The 11,695-nt window shown below is 39.5% G+C and overlaps 1 protein-coding gene across 1 annotated transcript; it reads left to right on the forward strand.

Annotated features, from left to right (window-relative positions):
• Window positions 1-215: 215 nt before the first annotated feature.
• On the forward strand, window positions 216-11,382 carry LOC100564712 (transmembrane protein 14C). Its single transcript, XM_003219760.4, has 5 exons — window positions 216-382; window positions 2,043-2,119; window positions 6,637-6,738; window positions 8,049-8,136; window positions 10,349-11,382. Exons 2-5 carry the CDS (start codon window positions 2,044-2,046, stop codon window positions 10,404-10,406), a joined length of 324 nt encoding a protein of 107 aa, XP_003219808.1. The 5' UTR covers window positions 216-382; window position 2,043; the 3' UTR covers window positions 10,407-11,382.
• The last annotated feature ends 313 nt before the right edge of the window (window positions 11,383-11,695 follow it).

Raw genomic sequence — 11,695 nt, forward strand, 5'->3', positions numbered from 1 at the left:
CTACAAAGAGGTAGCTAGAATTCAGTATTACAAGATGGGGTGTAGATTTTAACACTACAGCTGCATCTACATTGTAGAATGAATGCAATAAACTTTCCCCATGTTTTTATGATAGAACCAATCAGGAAATGACATTTATAACCCAGGAACAACACACACAAAAAGTGTTACATAGTGTTATTGCAGCCAGAGACAAGGAAACTCAGGGCAAGGCAGTGCTTGGCCAGGGCTTTTGCAAGAATCAACCCGGAGCCTCGCTCTGATTGGCTCCGCGTCACGTGCTCTGCCCTGCCTTTCTCTCCACTGCCGGGAGGTTTGGATACTATTGGGAGGTTTGGCAGGGTTTTCTCCCCTACTCCTTCCACTGTTGCAGAGCAGACACGTAAGTAACGTCATTACCTGGTGCGGATCCTGTGTCTTCCTCACATGGCAATTCTTTCTGCTGCTTTCAGATCTAATTCTGCCTCTGGGTGCATCACACTGTAGAAATAATGCTGTTTGACACCACTTTTACAGTTAAGGTGCTGTGCTGTAGAATGTGGGAGTTATAGTTTGGTGAGGCACCAGCACACTTTGTCAGAGAATGCTAGAAAGCTTGTAAAACTACAACAAAGGATTCCCCCCAGGCAGGAAGCAGCCAGGCTTTGAAGCTGCAAGGCCATTCAATGATAATCAAGCTGGCCAATTGCAACATTCACACTGGCCTCCAACAGACAAGAGTTCTTTCTCCCACCTTGGACATTTCACAGAGATATAAACCTCGCTTCCTTAGTTTCCAACAGACCCCACAACCTCTGAGGATGCCTGCCATAGATGTGGGTGAAACATCAGGAGAGAATGCTTCTGGAACATGGCCATACAGCCTGGAAAACTCACAGCAGCCCAGTGATTCTGGCCATGAAAGCCTTTGACAACACATACAACTCCCATGCTTCCATAGACTTGAGCCATGGTAGTTAAAGTGGTGTCAAACTTCATTAATTCTACAGTGTGGATTCACCTCTCTCTCTCTCTCTCTCTAGTAGAGTCTCACTTATCCAACATAAACGGGCCGGCAGAACGTTGGATAAGCGAATATGTTGGATAATAAGGAGGGATTAAGGAAAAGCCTATTAAACATCAAATTAGGTTATGATTTTGCAAATTAAGCACCAAAACATCATGTTATACAACAAATTTGACAGAAAAAGTAGTTCAATACGCAGTAATGCTATGTAGTAATTACTGTATTTACGAATTTACCACCAAAATATCATGATGTATTGAAAACATTGACTACAAAAATGAGTTGGATAATCCAGAATGTTGGATAAGTGAGACTCTACTGTAATTACAAATCAAGTCTACAGTGTTTTCAGATATAATTTGGATCGCAGAGGGACACTTTAAAACCGAAATGGATTGAAATGGATGAATGAAAACAAGTTTATTTTTTAAAGCATCAGATGTCTGAAGTGGGATTGATCTGGAGAGTATGTTTCCTTATTTTTTCTTATGTATTATACAAAATATTTTATAACTCTTTTAGGAAGAGTTACTACAATTATTATTATTATTATTATTATTATTATTATTGCCCCGCTTTATCTCCCTAACAGGGTCTTTAAACTTCTTCGCCTGCTCCAAGGATATTTAGTATAATGCTAAGTTTCAAACTTTGTGGTTTTTTAATACATTATTACTGAATTTTCCATTACCTTCTGACACGATAAATATACCGTAATTAAAACTATCTTGTCCAAACCACAAAGTGATTCTGATCAAGAGGGAAGATTTTTAATTTTTTAAAAGTATAACACCCATCCATTATCAAAATTATTATTATTATTATTATTATTATTATTATTATTATTATTAGCATTATTAGCATTTATTTCCTGCCCTTCTCACCCCCAAGGGGGGACTCGGGGCAGCCTTACAATTAGCAATCATTAGATGCTGACAGTTCAATTTTAGGGTGGTTTTCAAAATATTTACATTAATCACTCAAAGGGCTCTCAGATTGCACTCAAAATGAGCTTTTTGTTATTGTTTTGTTGCAGGATGGGATTGGACTGGATTGGTTTTAGCTATGCAGCATTAGTGGCTTCTGGGGGAATGATCGGCTATGCAAAAGCAGGTATCGTATTAAAGTTTTCTGCCCTTAGATGTAAAAGTCTCCCCTACCTTTTTTAAAAAAAGTCATTGTCCAGTAATGCATTTTTTTCTGTCTGCAAGTAGATAAGAAGTTACTATTTGGTGTAGAGCCCTGATCTGGTCTTGCAGGCCATGGATTCCCCTCCTAGTTGGAAGAAGTGCTTGGGAATGATAAGCTCTTAAACAACTATCTGCTCTGGCCTATCGATTAACTCACTACAACGCCCTGAGTTGTGTATAATGCAAACACCCTTGTCTCTCCTCGAGGTTGGAGATATTTAATCACACATTTATTTCCAGAAATAATAATAAATAGTAATACAAGGGTTGAATGAAAAGTAATGTCTCCACCTTCGTTACTTGGGTTTGGATGGGAATATTTTAATAAATCAAACACAGAAATAATCCTTAGAATGTGCTCTTTAACTACCACTATTCACGTTTCCACATAATCACCAGACAATTGGATACATTTCTGCCAACGATGAACAAGTTTTCTGAAGCCGTCACAGAAGAAGTTGACACTCTGTTCTGCAACCAGCATCTCACATCATACACTAGCCAAGCAAAGCAATAATGTGACCCACATGTTCTTGTGAAATGCCGATTATGCTTGAAATTTCTCTCTGAGTGATATTACAATTGTCTTGAATCAATCTGACAACCTTTATGCTTGTGAAACTCGGTGGTTGCTGTCACGGGACGTCCAACTCTTTGTCACGCAAGTCAGATGTTCCCACCTCAACATCTTTAAACATACTCGCCCAACAACGCACAGCACTCACATCAACACAATCACCATAAACAGCTTGCATTCTCTGATGAATCTCCTTTGGGGCGACACCTTCTGCTGTCAAGAATTCAATGACTGCATGTTGCTTAAGTCGTATTGACCGACTGCCTGCGCAGGGTTCCATACTTTGCATTTTAACAACACAATCGTTCAATGCTAAGGCTTCCCGCCAAATGGAACTATAGAGGAGAGTCTACTGAACAGGCCAGTACCTGCCACATACCAGTACTGCCATCTGTTGAGTTGTGAAGGTGGAGGCATTACTTTTCATTCAACCCTCATAAAACTTTATTTATATACCACCCTATCTTCCCAAGGGAACTCAGGACAAGTGTGATGCAAAGTTCAATGAAATTAACTTGTAAATTAGCTCCTTGGAAATAGTTACAGCCTCCTTGAAAACTCAGTGACCTAAATGTAATGATGCATATCCACAGAGTGGATTGTGTCTATCAGTGGAATCACAAGGGGGGAATAGTTGGAAGTGCATGAAATATATTTGACTTTTCTTGTCATACATGAGTGCATTTATTTCTTCAGGACTATAGCCTTATATCATACCAGGAAATTTCCTGGATCTAGGTATTGTGTTCACACTCCCCTGGATCTGATCTCTCTCATGACTCCCAGCCCAATGTATTTTAATTTTTTAAAAGTCTAGAAGGGCCCCTTTTAGGTGATGTTTTTAATGGGTGGCCTTGCAGTGAAGCCAATGGAGGACTCTGCTTTGCTCATTTGTGGCCCCTTCTACACAGCTGTATTAAATCCAGATCATCTGCTTTGAACTGGATTATTTGGCAGTGTGGATGACCATTCCGGCCATGAAAGCCTTCCACAACACAGAAAAAATAATGTTTATCCTAATGTTCTGGGATACCAGATCTTTTGTCCTATCTGTGGTGGAATCAAGTTCAGTCTTATGAAAATGCCCGCATATAAAGAATTTATAGAACTAGAATTTGGTTTCTTGTTCAGAATAAATGGGTATTCCCCCTCCCCCTTGCAGCCTTTTCCGCAAATGAATAATTGAACAAGGTCTCAAGAACCGTCAGCAGCAATGGCAGAGATCAAAATACAGCAACAAAAAACCTTAGGGACATATTCTTCTCTGGGTTTGTTCATATAACCCCATTAGCTTCAACGGAAAGTTTGTGTATTGATTAGGAATTAGAGTTTTTATGTCCTTTTGGGGCTTTCATCTGATCCTCTTGCCGTACTTGGATGAGATGATGGTTAGTCTTTGAGAGATGGGGAGTGGGATCCAAATGGCAGGGTTTTATCATGTCTTGCGTCCTTCATCTGAACCCATTACAATTGGATGAAAAGTAAATCAAAGGAGAGACTTTCAGGGTCAATAATGATTTTTTGTGTGTGTCAGGAGCGACTTGAGAAATTGCAAGTCGCTTCTGGTGTGAGAGAATTGGCCGTCTGTAAGGACATTGCCCAAGGGATGCCCTGATGTTTTGATGTTTTACCATGCTTGTGGGAGGCTTCTCTCACATCCCCGCATGGAGCTGGAGCTGACAGAGGGAGCTCATCCGTGCTCTCCTTGGATTCGAACCGGCAACCTTCAGTTCAACAACTCAACCTTCAAACCTTCAAGTCAGCAGTTCTGCCGGCACAAGGGTTTAACCCATTGCGCCACTGGGGGTTCAACAATGTGATGGGGGGCTCTTAGTTATAGGGCTTAAGGGCTTTAAGGAAACATTTGGATTTCAAGTCCATCACTGCCTCACATTGCAAAGTATATTTATGAAAATGACAGGTCTTTTTTAATTGTTCCCAGAAGTAGGGATGAGGGAAAAATGATTGGGTTGGAAATGCTACCAATTAGCAAGTCCAATTAATTTTGACTTGCAGATGGAAGATGTAGCATTACCAAGAGATATTGAATACTCCATTACACCTGGCTAATGAAATTGTTCAATTTAGTAGCCCAAAGTGGTGACATTTCAGTTTCTTTGGCAGATCGCCGTTTCCTGTGTATAAACAGATAATTGGACTAGCAGCAGTCTCCTGAGACCTGTCTTAGAATAGCGAAAGTTTAGCCTTTGCGAGAGTAATGTACTAGATTAAAAGACTTAATTTAAAAGCCACCAAAGTAAAATTCTAGTTTTATCAAGAGGGAATTTGTACTTGGAGAGTAAGAGATGTGGGATGTGTTAGCAAGCTCATTTTCTTTCTGGTTTTTAGAACCACAGAGGTTTGCACAAGCCATTGGATGCACAATTTGAATGCAACGTCAAATCCTGGAGACTATGTGATAGGCATGAGGGCAGAAAAAAGAAGCAAGCATACACACTTTTTAGGACAAAAAAAACAAACCCGCAAATCTCAGTTGGCTATTTACAAAATTTAACCCAATCCCTATGGCGAGCAACTGCATTGGGACAAGGGGCCAATTACTCTGCCACAGGAAGCCCAAATATTTACATTTTCCTCTGAAAAATGTTTTCGTGTGTTTGTGGGACTTTCCACATGGTTTGAGGGGCAAAGTTGTTTGGAAATTATACCTTTTTAAATTGTGGCTTTGGCTTGAGGAGATTTTTGGGCACATGGGGGCTGCTTGGCCACAAAAGTAGGGCTTAGCACAGAGGGTGAAACCACTAAAGCTGCAGAAAATCCTACCCATCAAAAGGTTGGCAGTTCAGGTCGGGGTGAGCACCCGCCATCAGCTCCAACTCCCTACCCACCTAGCAGATTAAAAACAGAAATGTGAGTAGATAAATAGGTACCGCTTTCAGCAGGGAGGTAATAAAAGGCACCCATAAAGACATGCCGGTGATGGGACTGGAGGACGTCTAAGGATGATGACAAATCTCTTCTGTATGGAAGATGAAGCGGCAGCATACACCCTCCCCCCCCCCCCCGCCCCCGGCCGGAGTCAAGCACAGCCTCCAGATGCCGAAGATGGGAAAAGCCTTTACCTTTGTTTATATATTGTCTGTCTTTGTTAATTGTACAACAGCATTGAATGTTTGCCATGTAAGTGTTCTGTAATTTGCCCAGTCTCTCCTCTGGGAGACAGAGGGGAATATAAATAAAGTATATTATTACAGTAGAGTCTCACTTATCCAAGCCAAACGGGCTGGCAGAAGCTTGGATAAGCTAATATCTTGGATAATAAGGAGAGATTAAGGAAAAGCCTATTAAACATCTAATTAGGTTATGATTTTACAAATTAAGCACCAAAACATCATGTTATACAACAAATTTGACAGAAAAAGCAGTTCAATATGCAGTAATGTTATGTTGTAATTACTGTATTTACGAATTTAGCACCAAAATATCACGATACATTGAAAACATTGACTACAAAAATGGCTTGGATAATCCAGAAACTTGGATAAGCAAGGCTTGGATAAGTGAGACTCTACTGTATTTATTATTATACACAGCCAATGGGGTGAATTTTCCTCAGCCTGCCCGATGCAAAGGAATCTTTTTCCAGTACTGAAAGTGAGACAGTAAAAATCACTATACGTAGTGGGTCGGCATTAGGGCACAAGAGATTGTTTTGATACCTTACTGCTGCCTTCATCACCCATTGCCTGAGATTGCTAGCTAACTTTGTTTAATAATAGGACTGGCCTTGTAACGATTTCTTTTCTTCGCTGATATCTTGTCAGTATAGAATAATTGTTGAGCTTTTTGTGTGTAACCAAAGCGTATTAACTTCTGAATGAACCTTGTTTTATATATTCAAGGTAGTGTTCCATCTTTAGCTGCTGGACTTCTCTTTGGGAGTCTAGCTGGACTGGGAGCTTACCAGCTGTCTCAAGACCCAAAGAACATTTGGCTTTCTCTGAGTAAGTGTGCCTTTACAGGAACATACATAGAAATTATTCTTGTGATAACTCTTTGAATGTCTCTCTCTTTTATATCTCGCGTTCATATAATTTTGCTTAGTAGCATCAAAGCGGCTTCACACTATAAATTAAGTACTGTGCCTTCTTTTTGAAGGGCACTGATTTGGAGTAAATGTTAGTCATTTATATTTTGTCATGGGAAACTGATTACACTATGTAACAATTTTTTTAAAAAAATTCTTCCTGGTTTAAAACTGTTATTTTCTATTTAATTGTGCTGTACTTACTTTGAAAGTTGTTATACTCCAGAAACTTCTTTTTTGTGGCTGCCATAAACGACATTGAACTGGTTGAGACTCTGAGATATTCATTGAAAAACTATAGCAAAATGTACTGCAGGATGTCCTGCAAAAACAAAGTGTTCGCAATTTAATAAACCTTTTCCATGTTTTTATGACAGAACCAATTAGGAAGTGGCATTTTTTTATCTTGTCAGAAATTACTTGAGAACATATTACAAGTTGCTTCTGGTGTGAAAGAATTGGCCAACTACAAAGAGGTTGCCCTAGGGATGCCCAAATGTATTAGTTGGGAGGATTCTTTCGTGTCCCCGCAAGCTAGAGCTGACAGACAGGAGCTCGCCCTGTCTCGCAGATTTGAACCGGCAGTCAGCAACTCAGCCTTCAGGTCAGCAGTTTACCCCATTGCGCCACCGCAGCTCCCTAAGAAATGCCATTTATAACCCAGGAACAAAAAATGTGTTACATAGTGTTGTAAAGTACCAAAATGCACATGCATAGCAGTATTTTATGGGTGAAATCATCTGTGCAAATAAATTAACCCAATTCAGAAGACAATTATTAGGGTGTGATCCACATTTAATACCACGAGACTTACTTGTGAAGAAGGGTGAGTCGGATTTCCTACTTCACACAGCCTTAAAATGGTGTTGATATGAAGAAGTGGCATTTTAACCAATTATATAATGATTTTTAAAAAGTGAAGTAAAATACTAACCTTAGTATATTTTTCTTACTCCCCCCACTTTCCCAACCTTGTATTCTGTGGATGTGTTGGCCTATCACTCACATTATGTCCAGCCACCACAGGGACTCTGGTTGGGGACTATGAAGGTTGTCGTTCAACATATCTAGAGATGATAAGGTTAGAGTAGCCTGTTTATGTTTAATAGTACTGTTCTTGTTATGCATGAGTTTTCTTTATCATTCCTGAATGTTTGCTGTCTCTCACAGAAACAGCCATAAGATAACTCTGCTATGCGTTTTAATTTCCCTCCCCAATTACGACAGTTGCTTCTGGAACCTTAGCTGGTGTTATGGGCATGAGATTCTACAACTCAGGAAAATTTATGCCTGCAGGACTGATTGCTGGTGCAAGGTATTATGTTTTTTTTTCTTTCAATATTAAAATTGCAACCATATACATATTTGTTTAAGAATGTCCTATTAAGTTCATTGGAATGTACAGTTTGTTGTGCATTTTAGAACTACAGTAGAGTCTCACTTATCCAAGCTAAATGGGCTGGCAGAAGCTTGGATAAGTGAATATCTTGGATAATAAGGAGGGATTAAGGAAAAGCCTATTAAACATCAAATTAGGTTAGGATTTTACAAATTAAGCACCAAAACATCATGTTATACAACAAATTTGACAGAAAAGGTAGTTCAATACGCAGTAATGTTATGTTGTAATTACTGTATTTACAAATTTAGCACCAAAATATCACGATATATTGAAAACATTGACTACAAAAATGGCTTGGATAATCCAGAAGCTTGGATAAGCGAGGCTTGGATGAGTGAGACTCTACTGTATTTATTAAATAAGATCAGGTTGGTGTGACTTTGAAAACTATGCGTGCTTTCTGCCTCACAAGATATTCTTGTTTTTTCCTGCCCTATCTCTTATCATCTAGATTCTCCTGAATAGCAATCAGATCTATTCAGATGAATCCCAATGAATCTCTTTTCCGTAAAACCAAATGAATGCATTGGCTGTGTCTAAATTCCATGCATTCACTTGGAGTAAGTGTAAGTCAAATTTATTAGAATTGCCAAAAGATAAAGCAGGAATTATGTTTTGGCCTTCAACTCCCAGAAATCCTAACAGCTGGTAAACTGGCTGGGATTTCTGGGAGTTGTAGGCCAAAACACCTGGGGATCCACAGGTTGGGAACCACTGATCTAGATTCTCCTGGATAGCAACCAGAGCTATTCAGGCGACTCCAATGAATCTCTTTTTTGTAAAACCAAATGAATGCATTGGCTGTATCTAAATTCCATGCATTCACTTCCAGAAGTGTAAGTCAACTTCATTTGAATTGTCAAAAGATGAAGCAGGAATGTCTCTTCACTGACTTTAAGGGAACTGCATGGTGCCAATCTGGCAAAGTTGAGAGTTGAGGTTGGTGACATATTGGATGGCTATTAGATAATAAGGAGCCCCCGTGGTGAAGTGTGTTAAAGCACTGAGCTGCTGAACTTACAGACCGAAAGGTCCCAGGTTCAAATCCCGGGAGCGGAGTGAGCGCCCGCTGTTGCTCCAGCTTCTGCCAACCTAGCAGTTCGAAAACATGCCAATGTGAGTACATCAATAGGTACCGCTCTGGCGGGAAGGTAATGGCGCTCCATGCGGTCATGCCCGCCACGTGACCTTGGAAGTGTCTACGGACAACGCCGGCTCTTTGGCTTAGAAATGGAGATGAGCACCAACCCCCAGAGTCAGACATGACTGGACTTAACGTCAGGGGAAACCTTTACCTTTGTATTAGATAACAACAACAACAACAACAATCTTTATTTATATCCCGCTTTTCTCCCTCATGTGACCCAAAGCGACTTACAACATATTAAAATCCAAATATATCGATAGTAAGTATAAAACATCATAAAATAAAAAGTTTAAAACAACAATAATATACATTCACATTCTTGTGGCACCATTCCAGATCATATTGCACTTTGTTCCAGCCCATAAACATAATGGTGTTTCTTATTACTCCAATACCATACAAATCAACGCACATTTAACATAAACTACAAGACAAAAATCACACAAAGCACAATAACATCCAGAAATAAGAGATAAATAAAAAGCATTAAAAACATTTAAAAGCAATTATAGTTATTGTGGAGATTCATCAATTAAAAATATATTGCTGCATCTATATGTCTTTGGCTATGTTTCCTGACCATTTGAAAAGTATAAGTGAGAAGGTCAAAATTGTTCCTGACCATATTATATTGAGTGACAAGTTTGAAAGGGACATTAAACATACTTTTGCTTGTCAGAACATGAGAAGAACATTCCATGTGACGGGAAGAATTCTACTCCTATCTGTTTAAAAATGAGCAGGGCATCACTTCACAATTGTGGTGCAATATGGTGAAGTCAAGGGTGTGTGTGCAGGGAACACTGTTACATATTAATGATGCTCTTGTGTTCAGGAAAACATGCTAAACAGGACTAGAATGGTTGATTTCTCCAGTTGGGTGGCAAAACACAACGTTGGGACAGAGAGATTATGTGATAGATGGCTTTTCTTCTTTCCATCGTGTGCACAGACTGATCACATTTATTTTCTTTAAAGTTTACTGATGGTTGGGAGACTTGGACTGAAGATGTATGGAAAACCCCATGAGGGCTAATGGGCCATTCCAGGTGACTTGAGATACAGATAAAAAGGCTGGATATGAACCAAATTGAATGCACTATGCAACAGAGCGACATAAAGACATCATAAATACTAAATGGACGAATTTTAACAAACGAAGTAACATTCTGTCTTGATATATGAAGATATAGTTCCACATTCCAGGAGTAAGTAATATTTCTGATATGAAAATTGGGATGGTAACTTTTTTGCAATTCTCTTTCTTCCAAGTTAAAGGCAACATGTGTGGTTAGAAAGGCAGAACCTAGTCTTATTAGGGATCATAAATGTGTGAGCTAGTTTTGTTGGTCTGGATGGATGTAACATTTGCTGCTTTGCTGCAGTAAAGATAGCAGACAAAATATGATCCTTCCTGGTCCCAATTGCCTTATTGTAGCTTTGATCATAGACTCCTACACTGCATGCTAATAACAACCCCAATATTACTTTGCCAAATTTAAAGTCCACTTAAGTCCACTTAAGCCAAGGGGAACCCTACTCTGCCTTACCATGTAATGATTTTGGGAAATCTGTAGCATGACCTGGGATGTTGTTTGACTCTATGTCCCATTATGCCCATCCAGGCCAGCCAGTGGTTGCAGCCAATACCACAAAGGCAGCCACAGTTTCTTCACTCTAGCCATATTGGATGCTGCTATCTCAATCTGCATGGGAGGAGAGGATCTGGGAGCTCAAACCTAACATGGAAACTGTGTTTTCTTATTATGCTAAGTAAAATGGTGCTGAAAAGTTTATATAGAGAGTTGTAATTATGATTGTCCAAATGATTCTGAACTGAATTGGTAAAATGTTTTCATTCTTCTTCCTCAAACTTTATAGAAAGTTTTGAAGGGCAACCTTGGATTAGGAATCAATGTTTTCTTCTCGCTTTTTGTAACAGTAGAGAGAAAATTCAGTGTGTCTATGTAATCTTTTTCTTTATATCATTAAATCCTACTCAGAATACACAAGCTTCTGTTGTGATTTCTTTAGAGTGAACATAAGCAGGATCTGGGTCTTAAAAGACCATGTGGTGGGTGAAGCTGATAGAAGTCATTTTGTTAGTAAGGTAAAGGTAAAGGTTTCCTCCTGACATTAAGTCTAGTCATGTCCGACTCTGGGGGTTGGTGCTCATCTTCATTTCTAAGCCAAAGAGCCGGCATTGTCCGTAGACACCTCCAAGGTAATGTGGCCAGCATGACTGCATGGAGCACCGTTACCTTGCTGCCTGAGCGGTACATATTGATCTACTTACATTAGCATGTTTTTGAACTGCAAGGTTGG

This window comes from Anolis carolinensis, chromosome 4 (assembly GCF_035594765.1).
Source record: "Anolis carolinensis isolate JA03-04 chromosome 4, rAnoCar3.1.pri, whole genome shotgun sequence".
In the NCBI taxonomy this organism is placed as follows: domain Eukaryota; kingdom Metazoa; phylum Chordata; class Lepidosauria; order Squamata; family Dactyloidae; genus Anolis; species Anolis carolinensis.

Excerpts from the sequence above, each read along its gene's own strand:
- LOC100564712 (XM_003219760.4), top strand. The coding sequence starts at position 2,044 with ATGGGATTGGACTGGATTGGTTTTAGCTATGCAGCATTAGTGGCTTCT. Across the intron at positions 6,739-8,048 it reads GAACATTTGGCTTTCTCTGA|TTGCTTCTGGAACCTTAGCT; the intron begins GTAAGTGTGCCT and ends CAATTACGACAG. Across the intron at positions 8,137-10,348 it reads GGACTGATTGCTGGTGCAAG|TTTACTGATGGTTGGGAGAC; the intron begins GTATTATGTTTT and ends TTTTCTTTAAAG.